Source organism: Budorcas taxicolor, chromosome 16 (assembly GCF_023091745.1).
Source record: "Budorcas taxicolor isolate Tak-1 chromosome 16, Takin1.1, whole genome shotgun sequence".
Lineage (NCBI taxonomy): Eukaryota > Metazoa > Chordata > Mammalia > Artiodactyla > Bovidae > Budorcas > Budorcas taxicolor.
The window spans coordinates 3,987,445-4,010,724 of NC_068925.1; the positions used below are offsets into that span (position 1 = coordinate 3,987,445).

General features: G+C 57.0%; 1 protein-coding gene across 1 annotated transcript in view; it reads right to left on the reverse strand.

Moving 5' to 3' along the window:
* The window catches only part of PIK3C2B (phosphatidylinositol-4-phosphate 3-kinase catalytic subunit type 2 beta), a 72,140-nt gene that overhangs the window by 32,563 nt on the left and 16,297 nt on the right, over positions 1–23,280 (reverse strand). Inside the window, exons 3-13 of the mRNA XM_052653605.1 lie at positions 19,102–20,122; positions 15,721–15,821; positions 14,968–15,122; positions 14,674–14,794; positions 11,238–11,349; positions 11,034–11,113; positions 10,590–10,653; positions 8,778–8,924; positions 5,312–5,345; positions 4,314–4,509; positions 3,184–3,306 (exon numbers count right to left, since the gene is read on the reverse strand). Coding sequence (XP_052509565.1) covers positions 3,184–3,306; positions 4,314–4,509; positions 5,312–5,345; positions 8,778–8,924; positions 10,590–10,653; positions 11,034–11,113; positions 11,238–11,349; positions 14,674–14,794; positions 14,968–15,122; positions 15,721–15,821; positions 19,102–20,034 — 2,066 coding nt within the window. The 5' untranslated portion in view covers positions 20,035–20,122. The remainder of the gene's footprint in view (positions 1–3,183; positions 3,307–4,313; positions 4,510–5,311; positions 5,346–8,777; positions 8,925–10,589; positions 10,654–11,033; positions 11,114–11,237; positions 11,350–14,673; positions 14,795–14,967; positions 15,123–15,720; positions 15,822–19,101; positions 20,123–23,280) is intronic.

Below are 23,280 nucleotides of genomic sequence, written 5' to 3' on the forward strand. Positions count from 1 at the left end.
GTGCTCCCGGTGGAAGCCTTCCTGCAGAACCAGGACAGACTCTAGACTGCAAGCCAAACTTCCCTCGAGGCCCTCGGGACCACAGTCCAGAGTCTCTGCAGCCTCTGGGGAGAGTCAGGCAAACATCTTCTGACTCTGAGGCTCCTCAGTGTAACCAGACAGAACTCACTTAGCCAGAGACACCTAGAGTTCAGGTGACGACATGACCCGAACTGTCTGCCGCACTCCTTCCTGAGTTTCAGGATTTCTGCAGCGGGTCCCCAAGAACCCATTTGCTGACAATCCTTTTCCACTGAACAATCCCCGCCACCAGGAAGCAGCAGCAGGATCTCTTCCTCCTGCTGACCACCCCCATCGCCACACAGCCCTCCCCAGCCCCCTCTTCTCCTAACCCACCAGGCACAAATAGTTTGTTCTCACCCCCAACATTTTGAAAACCAAAGGGATAAAAAGAAGGGGCTCCTCCCCGCCCCCGGGTAGTGAGAAAGCAAATGGCAGGGTCCAAAGAAGTCAAGCACAGAAGCCCCGGAGGACCCAGATGGTCTCCGGTCATCTGAGTCACACCACACCCAGCCTCGCCCTCCAAGTTCAGGAGCAGGCCCTGGGGTGGGGTGAGGGGGAAGGGGAGGGGAGCTGTGGGAAGAGGGAGGACCCGCATTACCTTTCGGGGAAGCTGTCCCGGGGCCAAAGTCCATGCTGGCACACCCTTCTGGCCAGCCCCGGGCCCAGCAGCTTCTACGCCCGAGGACACAGAGGCAGGGCGGCCACCCCCGTGGTGAGCAGCTTCATGACCAGCAGCTCCCCCCACTGTGCCCCTCAGTCCTGGGGGAACCTCCACCTAAGCGGAGCACTCCCGCCTCCCTGCCAGAGACCGGCAGGGCCCTGCCCCGTCCCTACCCCGGGGGCCCACAGCTATAATTAGGACCCCTCCAGGAGCCAGCACGCATGCCAGGCCCGGCTAGGGGCAGAGCCAGGCTGCTGGACCTATTTTGAGAGTTAGCTGATCCACACACTAAGGTGGGGGAGAGGACCGGCTGGCCTCACAGCAGAGAGGAGACAAGCTAGTTCCGATCCTTTCTTTTCACCCGAGAAGAGGCTTCCAGCTGGGCACCCAGAGGAAAAGTGGAGTGTGGAAACTTTCTGAACCGAAACCAGCAAGTCTGGCCCCAGCCAAGGCCCGCTTCTCCTCGCCCCTTGGGTATATCCGGTATTCTGAAATCTCCCCATGGACCGTCACCTGGGGTCAGTCAGAACATCCCATAGGTGAGCTGCAGCCCTGGGCCTCCTCCCTTCTGCACCCCATCCCTCAACAGCATGGCACAGGGGCCAGCTCCTGCCGGCAGGGGTCCTGGGATGTGCCCTTCCAGTCCTGGTTCTGCCTCTCCCAACCTGGGCCAGCTATTCACACTCCTGTGCCTCAGCTTCCTTATCAGAGCTTCACGTGTGTGACACGTGTGTATACTGTGTGCTGTTCTCTGTGTGACACTGTGGTTACTGCACTGGAACTGAGTTACACATTTAGTCCTTTCACACACAAACATCTTCAAGTGTCAGTCACTGTGCCAGTCACTTGGAACAGAGAAACCGGAACTGAAAGGGCTCCCCCAGCTCCAAACACGACATAGAGAAGAGAACATTTATCACACACTAGGTATCGTGCCCAGCACTTTGCTTGCCGTGTCTCGACTGCTCTCAAACAACCCTGTAGGGTAGGCTGTATCACCGTCCATTTTGGACTCAATGACCTGCCCAAGGTGGCACCTGCAGGGAGGAGAGGATGGTGGCACTCCAAGCCAGTGCTCTGAACCCCACACTGTAGCACGCCCTCCCACGCGCCTTGGTCTCGATCAGGAAGGTGCCCAAGGGCGACCTGGAGGGGCAGCGCTGAGACGACCCCTTCCACGAGGCTCTAGGCAGGAGACCAGCCCCGTGGGGTCTGAGGCAGAGACTCAGGGAGCCCAGGGCAGAACATGCTGGGCTGCTTCCATGCCTCTGACGCTCCGCGGGCAACGGCTCACTGTGGGGTCTGCCTGGGCCAGAGCACTGTAACGCTCCCTCCCTTAGCAGCAGTGGTGAGTCAGAGAGTCCCAAGGGGATGATGGAATTCAGGAGCCTTTTGATGCAGCCATCCTCCGCCTCTAAAGAGACTTCTCTGCCCTGGCGGCTGCTTAATCAGAGAACCGTATTTCCGCCTTTATTGCTCTAAGAACTGTAAAAGTGGACGGCAGGAGACACGGGCTGCCCTCCATCCTGCTCGTCCCCCTTCAGCCACCTGTAAAATGGCCCACCTCTCCCAGACCTCCAGGCTCGCCATGCATCTATTTCAGCACCCCGTGGCCTCAAAAAGGACCCTCCTCCATCTCCTAAATCTTCTGGTTTGTACATAAGGACTCAGAGATAAGTCAATCTGGGAAAGTGAAGCTGGGGGAGCAACCAAACTCCCTGAGTGGATGCAGCACAGCACGGAAAATGCACAAGGCACACGAGGTTCTGCAATGTCGCCAGCAAGGCACCCGCACCTCCGTTTCCTTCCTGTTTTGCTTGGCTGATGCCTACCTTCCTGACAGCAAATTACTGTTAATAGCATGGTGTTACTATCCTGTGCTTGTGGTTTCATGTTTATATCTGTAACCTATCTCATTTCAGTGCCACAACTGCCTCTGAGTTAAACAAATGTCCCCACTTCACAGGTTGAGAAACTGAGGTCTCAGAGAATCTAGGACTATGGGCAGAGCCAGAAACAGAGCTTCACTCCTACGGCTCCAAGCCCATTCTTCTTCCCCACAGGCAGCCTTTCCTCCCTGATACGTAAGGGAGAAAGCACACAGTCCTGTCTCCCTCTTCTACAGGCAATTTAGGAACAAGGGAGAAGATGAGACTCAATCAGACTAGTTAAACCTCTTAAGGGAGACAAGATTAAAATGATGAATTATTATTAAGACTAATGTCTATATGGTCCTTCATGCTTTACAACACGCTTTTATGGTCACTTCTCATTGGAGACTCATAACCACTTTAAAGTTAGAAATTAAGAGTTCTGGAAGTGGAGACTCAAGAGTCTGAATGGCTCTCCTGGCTAGTCAATGAGAGAGCCCGGTTTAACCTGGGTCTTCAGAGGCTGAGAGAGGGTCTGCGGTGGGCCCTGGAGCCTCAGGGGGAGGTCGGCGTGGGAGGAGCGCTTACTGTTGGTCCCAGATGACGAGGTGGAAGAGGTACTTGGAGAAGTGGACCCGTCGGGTCTGCAGGGGGCTGCACAATTCCTTGCCGCCGTGGCTGAGGGAGCAGGAGAGGTAGAACTCTTCATAGCTACAAGGGAAAGGAGGCAAGTCAGGGCCCTCGGCTCCCAGACGGCATCTTGGCACCGAACCACACCAAGCTCCATTTCCCCTGGTTACGCTCTTCTCGGTCTGCGGGACCGGAACACGCGGTCAAGGGGCCGGACAGCCAGGTAGGATCTGGGGACGCAGGCTCCGGGAAAAGCAGCTCAGCCTGGGTGCCCCTGCCCGCTCTGAGGCTGCATGTGGAGCCCTGGCCTCTGCCCCTTACTGGACTCAGCCCACAGCCCCTGCCCAGGGCCAGGGCCAGCGCCAGCCCCAGGCCCGTGTGTACATCTGTGCCGGTGCACGTAGGGAGTGGGGGGCGTGGGAGGAGAGCGCGACAGATGCAGACATGAATGCCAACACAGGGGGGGGTCCCTGCGCCAACAGGTGCCTGACAGAGGAGGGCAGCGAAGGCCCAGGCTCCCAGAGTCGCCCTTTGTTCTCCGCCAGTCGCCCAGAGGAATACATTAAGCAGGGAACAAAGAGAGCGGGGAAGGGGGCGAGGGTCCGGGAGGAGGGCGGAGTGGGGGGCGCCACAGGCCTGATCCCCTCGGGCCAAGGGGGCCTGCACGGTAGGGCCTGAGGATCACGCTAACGTCCCCCACCCGGGGGACTCCAGACAAAGGGTCTGCCGCGCCCCCGCCCCGCCCACTGTGCTCAGGGGAGTGTGGTCACGGTGGGAGGGTGCACTCAGCCTGGGAAGCCGGGAAGCGGCCATCTGTCGCTGCCAGCGTGTCCCCCTCGCCGGCCTTGGGTGGGAGGGGCAGGGATGCCTCTGCAGCCAGCACAGAGCGGAGCGGGAATGCCAGCCCCGGCTGCCACTGCCCCTTCCCCCGCTGCATGTCCCCCTTCTGTGTCCCTCTGAGTGGGCGCATGGGGCACCACCGTGCCACAGATCCTGAATTTAGGGCCGTGGAGTCCCATGCAGACAGAAAGGCATCCGAAGTGACACGCGGCTCGCTCCCTAGGCCCGGGCCAGGAGCCCGCATTCACCTGGTAGCCCAGATGATCGGGATGCGGTGGGTGGCATAGACCGTGAAGGCCAGCGGCCCGGAGAGATGGCAGGCCTCCTGAACCAGGGCGTGCTTGCGGCTCCCAGGCACCGCAGTCTGGAAGTCTGCGTTGAACGTGTTGCAGTACAGCTCCACCAGGTCCAAGATGGCAGCCGTCAAGGCTTCCACAACCTTCTCTGTTTAAGGAAGGGCACAGGAGGAAGAGCACTGAGGGGCAGTGAGCCCCACTGCGTGGGCAAGGCACTGCCCGGGACCGCGGTCCTGAGCCGCCAGCCACACGTCTGCGCTGAAGTGGGGAAAGCAGGAGCACAGCACATGCTGCTCATAAAGGGAAAGATGCTCAGTTCTAAACACCGTCCTTATGCGCCGCTACTTATTTTGTGTTAAATGTCCTTTCTTTTAGGAAATAGTCGGAATAAGAGTTATCAATTACTAGGAAGTCACTGCTTAGCAAAATAAGACCAGCAATTGTATGTTGGTCACCAAAATGATACTTTTTGGTCCACAAAATCTGAAAGATTGGGAATCACTGACCAAGAATCCTGGAGATATAAGCAACATATTTCTAGGATATGGGCAACATTCTGCTTGAAAGACTTAAGAGGGGATCCTAGGGACAAATTCTTTATCACTGTCGCCCTAGGCCCCTGCTAAATTGGAAACATGGGGGTTATGAGCCTACAACCTACTCAAGTGAAAGTTTTCCCATTTGGAAGCCGGGGCACCATGCCCACCCCCACACTTACACCAACTCATCTCCATCTCCCAGGGACACCATAGGAATAACTAGGAAAAATAATGCAAAAACATTTTGTGGAAAGAAATGTGCTCTCCAGCTGTGTCCACACCTCATATAGGAAAACACACACACAGAGGCAGACTGGACCTATAAATCAAGGGAGCTGGGGAGAAAAAGGAATCTGGGCAGAGCCTGCGGTTTTCACCCTCCCCGCCCGCATGAAGAGACCGGTCCCTTACCTCGGTTTTCCCTCACAGCCAAGACGGTGGGATCCTGTTGGGGAGAAAGGAGGAGAAGGGGAGCTTCAGGGCCACAGTCCTTTCCGTCACAGCTTTTCATAGCCGCCCTCATCTGGACCAGGCTGGACCGAAATTCGAAGACCAGAGGTTCCCCAGGGAGGATAGAGTGACAGTCTGTACCAGATCCGTGTGACGGACAATGAGCCAGAGCAAGGATACAGTCCTCGCGTCCACCCAGACTAGCCATGATACAGCCATTGTGTCCACCCAAACAAGCCAGGATACAGTCACCGCATCCACCCAAACGAGCCAGGATACAGCCATCACATTCACCCAAACGAGCCAGGATACAGTCCTACTGTCCACCCAAACGAGCCAGGATACAGTCCTCCCATCCACCCAAATGAGCCAGGATACAGTCCTCCCGTCCACCCAAACGAGCCAGGGCACAGCCATCACGTCCACCCAAACGAGCCAGGATAGTCCTCCCGTCCACCCAAACGAGCCAGGATACAGTCCTCCCATCCACCCAAACGAGCCAGGATACAGTCCTCCCGTCCACCCAAACGAGCCAGGATACAGCCATCACGTCCACCCAAACGAGCCAGGATACAGTCCTCCCGTCCACCCAAACGAGCCAGGGCACAGCCATCACGTCCACCCAAACAAGCCAGGATACAGTCTTCCCATCCACCCAAATAAGCCAGGGCACAGCCATCACGTCCACCCAAACGAGCCAGGATAGTCCTCCCGTCCACCCAAACGAGCCAGGATACAGTACTCCCGTCCACCCAAACGAGCCAGGATACAGTCCTCCCGTCCACCCAAACGAGCCAGGGCACAGCCATCACGTCCACCCAAACGAGCCAGGATAGTCCTCCCGTCCACCCAAACGAGCCAGGGCACAGCCATCACGTCCACCCAAACGAGCCAGGGTACAGCTGTCACGTCCACCCAAACGAGCCAGGATACAATCCTCCCATCCACCCAAACGAGCCAGGATACAGTCCTCCCGTCCACCCAAACGAGCTAGGATACAGTCCTCCCGTCCACCCAAACGAGCCAGGACAGTCCTCCCATCCACCCAAACGAGCCAGGATAGTCCTCCCGTCCACCCAAACGAGCCAGGATACAGTCCTCCCGTCCACCCAAACGAGCCAGGATACAGTCCTCCCGTCCACCCAAATGAGCCAGGATACAGTCCTCCCGTCCACCCAAACGAGCCAGGGTACAGTCCTACTGTCCACCCAAACGAGCCAGGGCACAGCCATCACGTCCACCCAAACGAGCCAGGATAGTCCTCCCGTCCACCCAAACGAGCCAGGATACAGTCCTCCCATCCACCCAAACGAGCCAGGATACAGTCCTCCCGTCCACCCAAACGAGCCAGGATACAGCCATCACGTCCACCCAAACGAGCCAGGATACAGTCCTCCCGTCCACCCAAACGAGCCAGGGCACAGCCATCACGTCCACCCAAACAAGCCAGGATACAGTCTTCCCATCCACCCAAATAAGCCAGGGCACAGCCATCACGTCCACCCAAACGAGCCAGGATAGTCCTCCCGTCCACCCAAACGAGCCAGGATACAGTACTCCCGTCCACCCAAACGAGCCAGGATACAGTCCTCCCGTCCACCCAAACGAGCCAGGGCACAGCCATCACGTCCACCCAAACGAGCCAGGATAGTCCTCCCGTCCACCCAAACGAGCCAGGGCACAGCCATCACGTCCACCCAAACGAGCCAGGGTACAGCTGTCACGTCCACCCAAACGAGCCAGGATACAATCCTCCCATCCACCCAAACGAGCCAGGATACAGTCCTCCCGTCCACCCAAACGAGCTAGGATACAGTCCTCCCGTCCACCCAAACGAGCCAGGACAGTCCTCCCGTCCACCCAAACGAGCCAGGATAGTCCTCCCGTCCACCCAAACGAGCCAGGATACAGTCCTCCCGTCCACCCAAACGAGCCAGGATACAGTCCTCCCGTCCACCCAAATGAGCCAGGATACAGTCCTCCCGTCCACCCAAACGAGCCAGGGTACAGTCCTACTGTCCACCCAAACGAGCCAGGGCACAGCCATCACGTCCACCCAAACGAGCCAGGGTACAGCTGTCACGTCCACCCAAACGAGCCAGGATACAGTCCTCCCGTCCACCCAAATGAGCCAGGATACAGTCCTCTCGTCCACCCAAACGAGCCAGGGTACAGTCCTACTGTCCACCCAAACGAGCCAGGGTACAGTCTTCCCGTCCACCCAAACGAGCCAGGATACAGTCCTCCCGTCCACCCAAACGAGCCAGGGCACAGCCATCACGTCCACCCAAACGAGCCAGGACAGTCCTCCCGTCCACCCAAACAAGCCAGGGCACAGCCGTCACGTCCACCCAAACGAGCCAGGGTACAGCTGTCACGTCCACCCAATCGAGCCAGGATACAGTCCTCCCGTCCATCCAAACGAGCCAGGATACAGTCCTCCCGTCCACCCAAACGAGCCAGGGCACAGCCATCACGTCCACCCAAACGAGCCAGGGTACAGCTGTCACGTCCACCCAAACGAGCCAGGGTACAGCTGTCACGTCCACCCAAACGAGCCAGGATACAGTCCTCCCGTCCACCCAAACGAGCCAGGATACAGTCCTCCCATCCACCCAAACGAGCCAGGGCACAGCCATCACGTCCACCCAAACGAGCCAGGGTACAGCTGTCACGTCCACCCAAACGAGCCAGGGTACAGTCCTCCCGTCCACCCAAACGAGCCAGGGTACAGTCCTCCCGTCCACTCAAATGAGCCACAACACAGTCCTCCCATCCACCCAAACGAGCCGGGGTACAGTCCTCTCGTCCACCCAAACGAGCCAGGATATAGCCGTCATGTCCACCCAAACGAGCCAGGGTACAGCCGTCGCGTCCAGCCAAACGAGCCAGGATACAGCCGTCGCGTCCACCCAAACGAGCCAGGGTACAGTCCTCCCATCCACCCAAACGAGCCAGGATACAGCCATCGCGTCCACCTAAATGAGCCCGTGCAGCCCTCGGGCCACAGCGTTTAGATCGCAGCGCCTAACGTACGTCTGGCCCTGTCTGCACAGCACGCAGCCCCCGCCGTGGCGCCTCCCGTCCCAGGCTCAAGGAGATTCTGGTCTTGTACCCCAGTGGGTATGTGAACCGCCAGGCAGTGCCTCCGTGACTGTGAGCAGCCTTTGCCTGTGTTCCTGGCCTCAGTCCTGGTGGCAGGCCCCAAAGCATTGAAAGTATATATATATATATACTTTTCCCATGCTCAGACTCGGGGAAAGGAGACACGCTTGGCCTCCATCTCCCAGGAACTTTGTGACCAAGTGTGCAGAAATGAAAGATGCAGTTGGAGGGAAGAGCCCTTCAGGAGGTGAACACCCCGCCACCTGGTTTCCCGGGCTACTCCCCTCCTCCTTCCCCATGCTAGCACTCTGCACCCCGTTACCTTCTGGATTTTAGGCTTCATTCGGGAAGGGCAGGGGGGCAGCTGGTTGAGAGCGCTGGTGATCTCAGGGGTTTCCACGGCAGCTAGGGCATTGCAGATGGCCTTGACGGACTGGACCACCCTGTCGGCCTTCAGTGGGAAGTCCCCCTGTGGGAGGCAGCACAATGAGGCCGGCAGGCAAGTGCTGAAGGGGAACAGGTTGGGAGGGTAACCTGTGGGACCCATGCTTTATTTTCAGACACCCAGCATTAGCGAATATCACACAGCTCCTGATGAATTAAAGGAGCCGTGCCCACGTTCCCCAATGCTTTCAGCCATCCTCACCGAACCTCGTCTTATCTCCAGCCTCCCTCTGTCAACTCGTCTGTTTATACTACACAGACACATGCGGGGTCTCACCAGGGTGACGTGCAGTTTTCATAAAATCAACGCACAGAGAATGAAGAGCAAGGGGCGCGTTTGTGCACGCAGCTTTATTCTCCCACTAGCGTCGAGCCTGTCCCGGAGGTCTCATCTCAGCCCCACAGCCATGCCATGCCCTGCACCATGGCTCCAGCGGCCTTCTATTCTGGAATCCCTTCACCTTCCCTGCCCTGACTACCTAAGTAAACGCAGATCACAGACTAGCTAAATTCTCACTTCCTTCCCAGAGCCTTGCCTAGCAGTCCCCCTCTACATCACTCTCAAAGAGCCCTTGATTACCCAATACCAACCTGTTCTGTCTACTAATAGCTTTATGTTACTATTTCATTCTTTTGGCAGGAACACAAGCTCCCGGAAGCCTGACACAATTCTTATGCTTCTCCACCCACAGCGGCCACTAACGTAGGGCCAGACTAGTACAAAAGAGGCATTCAGAGAACTCATCTCTCATCACAGCAAAGGTCCAAGCAGAGGCTGCTGGAGCAGGGAGTCTGGCAGTCAGTGGAGGGGTGAGCTAGATACAAAGCTGTATCCAGCTCCCCCAAAAGGATGGCCACCATTTAAACAGCATCAGTGAGACAAGGATTGTTTCTGAAGACTACTATGTGACTTTCTTCAACTTCACAGCATGTGGCTGCTGCTGCTGCTGCTGAGTCGCTTCAGTCGTGTCCGACTCTGCGCGACCCCACAGACGGCAGCCCACCAGGCTCCCCCGTCCCTGGGATTCTCCAGGCAAGAACACTGGAGTGGGTTGCCATGTCCCTCTCCAATGCGTGAAAGTGAAAAGCGAAAGTGAAGTCGCTCAGTCGTGTCCGACCCTTAGCGACCCCACGGACTGCAGCCCACCAGGCTCCTCCACCCATGGGATTTTCCAGGCAAGAGTCCTGGAGTGGGGTGCCGTTGCCTTCTCCGTCACAGCATGTGGGGCACATGTTTATTCTTATGGTTTTGAGGCTTAAAACTCCATGTGAATCCAAGTGGGGAGAGTCCTGGCCCTTCCCTACCTTTGGGATCTTCCACCTCCGGATGGTTTGCCACCTGTGGCTCAGCACATAGGAGGCTCCGGGCCTTGTTCACAGGACATGCGAGTTCTGCAGCGGGGCAGCAACTCTGTGTCTCTTAGCTTTGGAGATGCTGTGCTCCAGAGAGAAGATCCAGGAATGACTCCTGACCTCCCACAGAGGAGCAGAGCCCTTCTGAACACACCTGCCAGCTGCCCGACAGCCGGCAGTCTTGGTGTGCCCATGTGCTAGAGGAATGAAAAGCGCTCTGCTAATAGATTTCAGGGTCCGCTCCAGATCCCCTTAGTGCTCACTGATCCCAGGAGGACTGGAGGAGAGGCAGGAAGAAGTCTGGGGCCGCTGGGCCAGCTCCAGAATTTGTACTCACATCAGCCAACAGGAAGGCATCCACCTCATTGTGGTAAGTGTCGAACAGAAGACTCAGGGCCTGCCTGGGGAGTTGGGACAGGGAAATGTCAGAGGAGAAGTCAGGACAGATCCAGTGTTCTGGAACACCCATGTTCTCCCTCCTCCTCCTCAGCTCAGGAATCAGGCTCTGGTTTAAGGGGTTTCTGCTCTTCCCGTCTGTCCCATGCAGACTGAAGGCCAGAAGTCCCTTCTGTGGGCCCCCTCTTACTTGGAGAACGTAGTAAAGTACTAAGGGAAGGCACATCACACACCCTGGAGTGGGGACCTTCTGCTGTGAGACTCTGGACCCCATGCCCGACACCTGCAAGAAGCCCGGGCGCCGGCAGAAAGGCAAGCAGGGGTGCCCCTAGGGTCCCCTCGCGCTCTCTGCTTGGCCCACATCCAGGACGGCACCCGCTCTCACCTGCTGATGGTCTGCTTGACTGGCCTCTCCTGCAGGTGGACGAGGTAGTTCAAGGTGGAGGGGCTCTGGTCATCGTTCACCTGTGTGAGGACCACCCCGTTCAGAGAAGGGCGCTGCCTCTACCGCAGCCCCGCGCTCCTGCCCCAGGCCCACACAGCATGCTCCGTGTCCCTGTGCAGGCCCCCCTCCCCGGCACACACGAACCGTGCGGGCCAGGTCACCGCGCACGGCCTTCTGCTCCATCAGCTGCAGCCGGATGTCGACGCCAAACTTCCGACAGTACTGGATATACTCGTGGCTGCCCAGGGCGTGCTTGCTGGAGGGACAGAGGGACAAGGCCATTAGCATCCTAGAGACTCAGTGGAAACTTTCAAGGGAAGTACACACCTCAGCCCTAGGGGCCAGAGAAACAAGAGGAAGGGGAGGCGGGAGAGGGGCAGTATATCTACCCTGGCTGCTGGGAAATGTCTCAGCAGAACTCAGGGAAAGAAGCAGAGGTGTATCTAAAGAAAAGCCCCCTAATACAGCTAACCCTCGGTCTGCACAAACACGAACTTTGCTAGGTATTTATTACCGTTATCACTGGTTCAACTCCAGGGGTGGGAACTTCTGGAGAGAGGAGGGAACAGAGATTTCTCAGGGGTAGTGTTTAAATTCCATCCTCCCTGGCGGCTCAGACAGTAAAGCGTCTGCCTACAATGCAGGAGACCCGGGTTCAATCCCTGAGTCAGGAAGATCCCCTGGCGAAGGAAATGGCAACCCACTCCAGTACTCTTGCCTGGAGAATCCCTTGGACACAGGAACCTGGTAGGCTACAGTCCATGGGGTTGCAGAGTTGGGCACGACTGAGCGACTTCACTTTTCCTCTTGGCTTTGGTATATATGTGTGTTAGTTGCCCAGTCGTGTCCAACTCTACGACCCCGTGGACTGTACCCCGCCAGGCTCCTCTGTCCCTGGGATTCTCCAGCCGAGAATACTAGGGTGGGTTACCATGCCCTTCTCCAGGGGAATCTTCCCGACCCAGGAACTGAACCTGGGTCTCCTGTACTGCAGGCAGATTCAATACCCACTAAGCCACCAGGGAAGCCTAACTTTGGTTAGCATCTCTAGGATGCTAACGGCCTTGTCCCTCTGTCCCTCCAGCAAGCACGCCCTGGGCAGATCAGAAGCCAGCTAAGCACAGGTGGTCTTAAGTCCCCCCACACTGTGGTCTTAAGTCACACACTCCTCACTGTTACCATCTGGGGTGCCGAGGCCAACCAAGCAAACCCACCAAGATTCCAGGTGGAATTATACCCAACCAAAGTCCTGCTTCTCACTGCCCTCTGTGGGTCATGTGACTGTGAATAACAATATAATCTCTACAGACGACCTGCATGCCATTACCCCTGCTCAGAGGACAACACACGAAGACATCCGTGCCCCTACCCTGCCCAGGCTCCAGAGAAGGCGCACTAGGGGGTCCCCCGGTGATCCAGCCCCAAGTCGAACCTTGGTCAGAAAGGAAGCCTGGGATAAGGGCAGACAGAGTCCCCCCTGCAGGCCAGCTCGGCAGGCCCGGGCCAGGTCCCAGCAGCTGGGGAACAGAAGCCGGAAAGGGACTTCCTTCCTCAGCAGAGTCGGGAGTCTAGGCCAGAAACGGCGAGGAGAGCAACGCAGAGGGCTCTGTGCAGAAGCCGACAGAGGGGCCCAGGCCCACGGCCAGGCCAGGCCGCTAGGACGTAAGTGGGTTGTCCACATACAGAGGGGCCAAGCCTCTGAACTGGGACCCCCCTGCTGAGACTGGGTGGCAGCTGAAACCTGGGGGTGGGAGAGGCTGGGCCATGGGGCGGGGCTGGCAGGAGTGCCCGGGAGGAAGGAAGAGGCGGCGGAGGTGGGGGAGGCGGCAGGAAACCCAGCCCTCCCCTGGGACCATCTCAAGGTTTTTATCGGGGCAGCCTGCATCCTGGACTGCCACTCCCCCTCAGCGTCAGCCCCTCTGCTAGGCCAGGGGAGGAAACCCAGGGCCTCCTGGGAGGCAGCAGCTTTCTGGAGCCCCTGGAGGGGCCTTCCCACCTCCACTCAAGGCAGGTGCTCAGGGGCCTGGGCTTTTCTATTACACGAGAGGGAAGAGACGAGCCCTGGTGGAGGAGGGGCTCCTGGACCAAGAGTGATGGACATAAGTCCCCGGGGAGCACGCCTGACTTTCTCTGTGGAAGGCCTTCCTCTGCGTGCCTTCAAGGTAGACGGAGGCAGGCCTGACCCTAGGACCAACCATCCTGCTCCCCTCGCCTGCGACACTCCCCCTGCATCTTGGCAAGAAGTCAGCACCTGACCGCTTATCCACCACCTCTGAACTCAGGGGCTGAAGGACTAGGGGCCGTAAAGGAAATGGCAGTATCCAGCTGACCTGGATCCTCTCTTTGGACTGGTCCTTCTCTGGGAATATTTAGGGATTGCTCATCAGGGTGTTCTCATCTATAACCCTTGCCACATTTTACAGAGGCTGAGGGCCAGAGTCTCACAACCAGTTAAGAGGCAGCCAGACCCCAACCCGCTGTGCTTAGGTGCCCACAGTGCCCACTGCTCCTTCCGACAGTGGCAGGGGCTCTCTGCCAGGAGCCCCCGAGTCTGGGGCCCCTCTTATTCTTCTGGGGGAAAGTAAGTATACATTGAACTTCCCTGGAGTTGTGCCACTTAGGGCCCTGCCCTCTTCTTTTCTCTCAGTTTTCCTGTTGAGGGCACAGAGACAGGAAGGGCCCACAATACCCCTGAGAAGCCAGCCAAGAATGGCGCTAGTCACAGATCAGGCGTCCTCGCCTCTCGACCTGCATGGAAGGGAAGGAGCAAGTGGTGGTGTTCCCCATGTGCCCCTCAGCCCCTCAGCCCTGAGAGGCAGCCTCTTCTCCCCATTCCCAGCATCGGCTGCACCAGGCGGCCAGGGACGAGGGCAGCAGGGGCTGAAGCTTGAGGGGGAGGGCAGATCTCTCTGTTTCCTGATCCACTGACCTCTGGCTGATTCTGCAGCCCGCCACACAGCCATGCCACCCGAGGGGTGCAGCCCTCTCCACCAGCCCAGCCCCCCAGAGGCCGGCGCAGTGGAAAGATTACTGGTCCCCATCAGACTTTCCAGTGAGGCTGCTCGCTGCAGAGGACGCCGAACGGACGGGTGCTGGAGGCGCGCCTCTGGTGGGGAGGACAGCCAGCCCCACATGCCAGCGGGGCAAGGGCTCGCTGGCAGAGGAAGGGGGAGGAGAGCAATTGTGGTTCTTACCCCTGGTCCTGGGGGCACTCTGCCCAGTCCTCCTCCTGCCCCCGGCCGTAAAGACACTGCACGTAATCTAGGGCAGGAGAAGCATAGCCCCCCGCCCCCCACACACATCTCTCCACGTGCAGAAGTCTGCAGGCAGATACGATCTTTGCCCAATCCCAGTTCCAAGCCCTTTCCACAGCAGATTTGTCTCAGGAAGCCAGCCAAGCCCTCTGGAAGACCGAGCTCCTGGGGAAAGCGCAACGTGGCTAAGAGTATGCCCGGAAAGCAGGAGTCCTGCCTGTGGCCAGGCCTCGAGCCCAGCGCGCCCCTGCGAAGCCCTCTCACAACCCTGTGCCCCAGAAGACACGTGCCACCTCCTGCCCGCTTGTCCCCACCCGCTCACTCACTTCTGCAGGAACTCCTCCAGCCCACAGGGCTTCAGCACAAAGTCACCCACGTCGACATCCCTCAGTTCATCGCGGGTGTAGCACAGGGTCTGGTAGATGAGCAAGTCTACAGTGGAGGAGCCTGAAAGGGGTGAGGCGGGGGGGCAACAAGGGGGTCACTGAGGCAGGCGGGGCTCAGCCTGAGCCCCCTCACCCTGCAGGCCCAGCACCAGCCAATGAAGCAGTCTGGGGTTTCAAAACAGTCACCCCTGCCCCACCTCTGAGGATGCCCACGCCGCCTCCCCCGCAACTTACAGTTGCAGGTAAAAGTGAGTGGCTCCCGCAGGCTGTCACACAGCACGGTCACCTTCAGGTTCACCTCGTCCCCAAGGTGCTCTGGGCTCGGGGTGACAGCACTCCAGACATACCCGGTGAGGGAGTAGTCCCGGACATCAGAGCCGGATCGGAGGCTGTGCAGAAAGAGAGGGGGAAGACCTGTGCCTTCGGGAGACAGTGGCGGACAAGACGCCTGCTGGCACCTCCGTCCTGAGGCCCAAGGGCCCCTCCATCCCCATCCCGCCTGCGGCCCTCCAGGTCTTCAGGCCAGGATGGGGACAGTGGGGAAGCATCTCTGCTAAACCATGTTCTTGACACATTTGTTACAGTTGCAAAACGTTTCTCAAGCTGAGTTGAACATTAGGGACAATTCTAAACAACACAGCTTTCCGTATTAAGTTCCGAGGAATATTTTTCTGGATCCATTTCCTTTCTCTTTTAGCTCCAGATAAGATTACACCCTTTATCTCCATCTGGGGTATATTTGCTCCTAAGGGCAACTGCTCCTGAAGTGATTGGAATACTTTGTTAGAGCCAAGTTTCATGAATTTTGTCCAAAATGTGAAAATTCTAAGACTCCAAAAGAGCCTACCAATACCGGCTGCAGGACGAGCTCCATAGTTATCACTGAGATCTGTTACACATGGCTCTTCTTCCTGCCTGGAAAGTTCTGAAAGGAGCGAGTCTCCTCCCCATCCCACAGCCCTCCCTAACCCCGTCATTAACTCTTACACATCCAGCATGTGGCAAAATGCAGCAACCTCCTCATCTCTCTCCTCTGAGACCTCAAACAGCTCGTGGCCATTGGCGACGGCGTGGGGCCGGGAGCCCACCTTTAAGAGAAGAGCAGCTGACTCAGAGCCTTTCCCTCATCATCCCCTTCCCACAGGCCGCTCCTCGATCCAAACTCTTAACCTCTGGGTGTAAAGGCTTCCTGGTGAGAGGGGCATAGGAAAATGTGGGACTTTCAGGAATATATTTATCTACTGTCCTGGGAGACTAAGAGCCAAGTTGAAAAAGCACTTGAAGTCTTGCCTGAGTTTGGAAGCCTGGATGAGATGGATGTGAGTGTGGCCAAACCTCCTTCCAGAGAAGCCAGTGTCTAATAAGCTCAAGCCTGCAGGCCAGGCAGCGCCCGGCTTGCTGGACCCCGGGGCTGACTTTCTGGGGGGTGCTCTCAGAGGCATGGCGGGAAGCTGAGCGGACAGCTGTTTCCCCTATCCCAGAACGGAAGCCCATGGAAGCAGGTTGCCCAAACAGTCCCCAAGGAAGCGGGGCCCTGGGCAACACTTCAACATCCACAGCAAGCCCCAGGGACCCAACACAGAGAGAGACTAAGAGGCCACAAACGGAGGCGGTGACTCAGACACACGTGCCTTCCTGGTCAATGCTGTCTGAGGAATACAGTGTCAAAGCAGCTTTCTGGGCAGGAAAGGACCTGCTAGAAGGGTTAGGTCCTCCTGGGTCTTTACTCTGCTGGTCCCCCACAGCTGGAATGTCAGGGAGCCTGCCTGAGCTCCGCTTCCGGTCCAAGAACACGTGTGTGCCACCTGGGGTTCTCAGACAGGACCTCCACCACAGGGCTGTCCAGTCATCCATGGAGAGTTTTAAAGCAGCCCTCCAACAAAGCCTGCAGCACAGCCCCGGGGGGGGACAAAGTGGAGGAGGGGCTGGTGCAGGTCTGGCCTGACACACCTGCCCAGATCCCCGGGGGAGGCCACCCACAAGGAACGAAGTGATGGCTCAGATGGAGCGCCAGCCGGCATCGGGGAAAAGCGCCATTTCCGAGAAGCCGCGCACCAGTCTGCTCACACCAGCCCTACCTCTCATCCTGCCTGCCCACCCCAGGGCAGATGGCAGCAAGCGAGCTCCTCCTTTGAATATCCAGTTCGCTTCCTCTGAGTGACCCTCCTTCACTGGCCTCGCCCCCTGGGCGGGGGTGGAGGGTGTACAGAGAGGGGAGGGCAGCGTGGGGGCAGTTGTCACGGGAGGCCCTGGCCTTGCCCCCCTGGGTGGGTGTGGAGGGTGTGCAGAGAGAGGAGGGCATTGTGGGGGCAGTTGGCATGGGAGGTCCTGGCCTTGCCCCCCTGGGTGGGTGTGGACGGTGTGCAGAGAGGGGAGGGCAGCGTGGGGGCAGTTGGCATGGGAGGTCCTGGCCCTGCCCCCCTGGGCAGGCATGGAGGGTGTGCAGAGAGGGGAGGGCAGCGTGGGGGCAGTTGGCATGGGAGGTCCTGGCCCTGCCAAGTTCGTGCTGTATCCCAGTCAAAACAATAGTGCCACTGTCAGCAGCTCACCCACAGAATCGAGAGCGACAGAGACAGAGAGACAGACAGGGAGGGGAGGGGGGGCAGGGGCAGAAAACAGAGTGGCCAGCGAGGGCCACGCAGGCCCTTTCAGTGCTGCTCACGGGCTCCGTGAGAAAACAAAACAAAGCCACTTACGTTTGCCTGGCCGGCAGGCCCTGCGGACATCGCCTGATGCTGGCCAGGGGCACCTGCAAGGTAGAGGCTGGCAGCAGGGGCACCGCGCCGGCACGTGGAGCCAGCCGTTTCCTTAGCTGGCCCTGCAGCCCCGGGATGAGGAGGGTCGCTCCCGCTGCAGGCCCGGCGAAGGCGAGGAGGTGGTGTGGGCCGGGAGCCAGAAGGGGCCCCGCTCCTGGGGTGAGCCCCCGCACCAGGCTGGGGTGGGGAGGACCAAGGCCGCATGTCTCCCTAAGAACGGGCAAGAGCTCTGCTTTGCCCTAGCTTCCTCAAGAAGACTCTGGATCAAGTTTCCCCTAAGAATTCTGATAACACACAGGGGATGTGGGAAGGGTGAGAGCTGGGGAGGGGGAAAGGGAGCCACAGGGGTGCCCACCTACCAGGGTGGCCTGGCTCGGTGCGAGCAGGCCCAGCTGTGCGAGAACAGACTCTCCCTGTCCCTATAAACAGCAGGAACAGCCCCACCTCTCGGAGCAGGGCCTTTAAAGAGCCTGGTGCCCTCCAGCTTATCCCAGGACCTGCCTCTGCTCTGGGGACTCTCTTAACCAGCACAGGAAGGAAGGACCACGTGGCTTTTCCAGAGTCGCAGAGGATCCCAATTACTGGGACATAACGTGGGAAAGCCCCAGTGTCCGTTAGACAATGGGTAAGGAGAAAACAAGGATGGAATGAAGCGGAACGCCATTAGCACAGAAGGCATCTGCCAAGGGGTGCCTCTTGGCGCCTCTGGGGCCAGGGTTTCCAGAGCCCAAGGGTGAAACACGAAGCAGGCTTCAGGTCCTGCCCTGAAGGGGATGCTGCTGACACTTTTTAAGCCAAAAAATAAATAAACCTACCCTGTGCTTCTGTGTGAATGCTTCGCTATTGTACACTATGCACTGATAGAAGTGAAGCTATTACTGCCACACCGCATACTTTTTTCTAAATAGTTTCACTGCAAAATGAGATGGATGATGGTGACGATGGCACAACAACATGAACGCACTTAATGCCGCTGAACTGCATACGGACGACTGGTTAGGAGAGTAGATTTATGGGATGTACGTTTTATTCCAGTGAGAGGGAGGCATGCGCGCGCACGCACAGAGGACAGGGAGGAGACAGCAGGGCAGAGAGACAGAGGCCCGCAGAGAAGTGGGCGAGAGAGCAGAGAGAAGGTGAGCGAGTACAGTGGAGCTCTGGGGTGCGGGGCAGCAGGGCTCTGCACCGCGGTTCCTCACGCAAGACGCTGAGAGGCCTGGCCAGGACGGGCGCCGTGAGCGCCAAACATGGGTCAGGCTCGGGACTCAACCCCATCGCCACGCAGCACTTTCGGCCGAGCAGAAAGTCAGCAGAGGCCGTTCGGCCATGGAGTCAGTGCTGCATCTCCTCACCCCAGGTCTCCCCTAATATCACTAAGTGGGCATTCAGAAACGCCCGCACCCACAAGGGCCGCTTGGCCGGGACACACGAAACTTGGCCCTGAAAGGAGCTCCCTCTCCTGGCATCCTTCCTCCCTTCCTCAGCCTGGCCTGGGGCACAGGCCAGGGGTGAGGGTGGAGCAGAGCTGCATTCGGACACCGAAGAGGAAAGAGGGACTGTTCTGTTTCTGAGGGACAAAGGGAACGGGCACAGAAGAAACAGAGGTCCTCACCGGGGCTGCAGAAATGCGGCGGTTCTTGCCGGGTGTTGCGTTTTTCCGGTTGGCGCAGCGGGAGGCGTATGTGCGGGGGGGCACCTGGGGGGGCATGGTCTTGCTCCGGGCCACGGGCTTCCCAGGAGTGTCCTTGGCAAAGTCTAGGGGCCCCCGACCCTCCTTCCAGCCCCTGGTGGCATCCCGCAGCATCTCTGCGTCGTAGGTCGACTTCAGGTTGAGCCGTGTGATGGCATCATTGATGCCGTCGTAGTCCATGGACCCCAGCGGCCGCCCCGGACTCCCACCTCCCAGCTCCTCCTCCTCCTCTAAGATCCGGGGCCCCAGCAACTTGCCTGGAGGTTGTTCAACCAAAGAGAAAGTGTTGATGTCACTGGGCTGGGAAACCTTGGAAGAGGAGGGGGACCCCTTCCTGGGAGGCAGGGGAGGAGTGTCCCAGATAGAGACTCGGGGAGGCAGAGGAGGCGGGGACAGTTTCTTAGAAGAGTCTTCTCTGTGCCTTGGTCCTGGGGACAAGGAGAGCCCCCCATCTGAACCATCAAAAATGTAGAGATAGTCTTCGGCCAGGGAGCCTTTGGGCCAGGGATCTGGGCCAGGCTGGGAGCCCCGGGAGGTAGAGTGGTTGGGCAGCCCTTCCTGTGGGGAGACTGAGTTGTAATTGAGGGTAGGATCGGAGCCAGAAAGACCGCGTAGGAGCTTGAGATCCTTCCGCCTTCCGGCTGGCTTGCTATAGACATCCAGGACAGGCTCATCCCAGCTGATCAGAGAGGGGTCTGCGTTCTGCTTTGCCCTGCTTTCCTCCTTGTCGTGCCGAAGCCGGGACAGCGCATCGTACTCCATCTGCAAGGCTTCAGCCATGGCCAGCTCTTTGCGGCTGATGCCCACCGACTCCAGGGACTTCCAGTGCTCCCCACTGCCCTGAGTCGAAGACATGGTGAGGACGGGGGAGAGAGCAGACAAGGAAGTCGTCTACTTCATGGCAACGTCCGGTCTGCAGGGCTGTGGCATGGTGTCTGGGCACCTGCAAAGAAGGGGTAAAAATACCAGTCATTAGGTCTCAAAAAGAGATGGGTCAGCAATTTGACTGGGCGCTAGAATCTGGGCCACTGCCTGTTTCTTGAGTGCCTACAACAGATGGAAAGAAACAGAAAGAGGGAGAAAAAAGCAGAGCGACACCAGGAGAACTTTATGTATCTATTCATCCACCCTTCCATTCATCCATACATGCTTCTATCTCTGGTCCCTAAATCCCATCCTCATCTCGCTTACAGGTACCCCAAGGAAAGAAGGAGGCAGCTTGCATCAGCAAAGACAAAAAGATAGAGACAAGGGCTCTACAGTCAATTGACAGCTCTCCAACATGAATGGCCCTAGAGATGGCCACACTGAGTGAAGTATGCCAAACAGAGAAAGACAGATTCCATACTGATATCACTTATATGTGGAGTCTAAAATATGATGCAGTGAACATATCTACGAAACAGAAAGAGAGGCACAGACACAGAAAACAGACTTGTGGTTGCCAGGGGGGCGGGGAAGGCTTAGGCGTTCGGGATTAACAGACGTATCGAAACCTGGGGACAACCCAGTGTCCATCAGCAGGTGGGTGGATTAAAAAATGTGATACGTTCACACAGCTGAATACCCCTCAGCAACAAAAAGGAATTAATTACTGATACATGCAATAACAGGGATGAATCTCAAAATAACTATGCTGAGAAAAACAAGTCAGACAGAAGATTATGAGTATGTAGTATTCCATTTATATAAAATTCTGGAAAAGGAAAACTAATCTACAGCGAAAGTGCAACTGTTAGTCGCTCACTCAGTTGTGTGGACTCTTCGTGATCCCACGGACAACAGCCCGCCAGGCTCCTCTGTCCATGGAATTCTCCAGGCAAGAGTACCGGAGTGGGGTGCTGCTCCCTTCTCCCAGGGATCTTCCTGACCCAGGAATTGAACCTGCATCTCCTGCTTTGGCAGGCAGATTCTTTACCACTGGCCATATATATGTATGTCAAAATTTATGAAGTTGCACACTTTAAGTATGTACAGTTTACTATATGTCAATTATACTTCAATAAATCTATAATGAAAAGTACAATAAGGCCCTATGAAACAACTAGTCAGACTGCACTGAGATCCTCCCAAAATAAATCAATACAAGCAATAAAACAAAACTTGCCAACAGGTAAGACCCGGGTGCCTGATGAAGGGAAGGTGTGCCAAAATCTTGATTTCCCTCAGCCCTTGGGAAACCAGACAGGAAGATCACACACACACACACACACATACACACACACATACGCCTGGCCAGCTGCCTCTGCCATGAGCAGCCCCGTTCATTTACTCCAGCGTTGGCATCCTTCTCCTTCAGGTGCTGTGGGATGAAATGGCATGAAGACATGGTCGTGATGACAAGGTTAGCCTGGCCCAGTGGTTCTCCACCCTGGCTGCATATTAGAAACACTGGGGGAATTTTTAAAAGTACTGAAGCCCAGGTACTTTCAAGAGATTCTGATTTAATTGGTCTGCAGTAAGGCAGTGGTATTTTTAAAAACTCCCTAGGAGACTTTAGACTGTAGCCGAAGCTGAGAACCACAGACCTGTGTGTGTATGTGTGTTTCAGATTAGGTTGGGACAGCTGAGTGTGAAGTCAGTCACTTCTGATGCTTCTCACCAGCAGCTGAGTTCACCGTTTCTAAAATTATAAAAAATCCTTCATTTTATTGTACTGTTTTGCCCAGCAAGTTACAGACACACGAAGCATGTCCTTCCTGATAAGAAAATTGAAAACATCAATAGAAAATATGTTCAGATAGGTGCACGGTGGCAAGTCCCATCACACCCCAAGTGAGTTAGGGCAAGAGCACCCTTTACATGCGGCCCCCTCCCAGATCCTGGAGCACCCATTAGGCACAGGCTGGCTCCGTGAGTCTTGGAATGTACTTGCCCCGAAGTGGAATAGCCCCAGCCCAGTTTCAGGGTATGCAAAAACGGCTCTCCGCTGCTTCCTCTATCTGCTGCACTTCTCCACCTTTCAACATCTCCTTATAGACTACTTTTTGTCCACAGAGGAAAAGAGAGAGTCCTGCTATTTAAAATTCCAAGGAATTGGATGAGCAGATGGAGATACCCAGAACTTGGCTGCCCAGAGACGGGACACTGGACCCAAGAAAAGGAGGCTCAGTACTTTTGATAGGAGACAAGATAAACGCTCAAAGCTGAACTGAGCTTGTGCTCTGCTTAGTCGCTCAGTCGTGTCCAACTCTTTGTGACCCCGTAGACCATAGCTCGCCAGGCTCCTCTCTCCATGGGGACTCTCCAGGCAAGAATACTGGAGTGGGTTGCCATGCCCTCCTCCAGGTTTAATCCAGAGAATGGCTCTATTTTTAGCCCCAAGCTGGAACAAGCATAGTAGTAAGACGGCTTGGCCTGGCACCGCTGTGAAGAGAGAAACTGAGGCCACTGGAAATAATTTCTCTCAACATCTTGCCTCTCTTGCCCACTAACTAACTGAGCCACGCCTGCATTCAGCCTCTTTTTCTTCCGTCGGCCTCTGGGGAAGCAGTGCCCATCCCGCTGACTTAGAAGCCTCCTGGGCACTTGCCCCACCCCTGGGTCTCCTCCACACATGCTCCACAAACTCCCCGCCCCTCTCTGAGACTTTCACTTCTTCCCCTTACCTGGCTTGCTCTCTGCAGCACTTACACATGTTCAAGCTTCTTCTGGTCTTAGAAAGAAAGAAGAAACAGAAGCCTACACACACTCTAATCACCTTGGCTTCCTGTCCTTCAGCTCATGCCCGCTCAGTGCTCCCTTCCCTTCCGAGCCAAGAGCAGACGACACACGGCGCTTCTCAGGTCTCCATTACTGGCTCCTCAACTCACTGCCACCTGCCTTCTGCCCCCAGCACTCCACTGGAATGCCCCAGCAACAACGCCCAGGCTCCCCACTTCCACAGAGGTTTCTATCTGCCCAGACACCGCTGCTGCCCTTGGCTCGTGGACCATTCCCTTCTTCCCGTGCCTTGACCCGCTGCCTCCCATGACTCTCTTTCTTCTCGTCTTCCACCGTTGTCCTCCTCTTCCTGTGTCCACCCCTGCAATGCTGGCGTAGGCGCGGGACTCCATTCTCCGCCTCGGGTTGGCTGACACTGGGCAGTCTCGGTCTGTTACC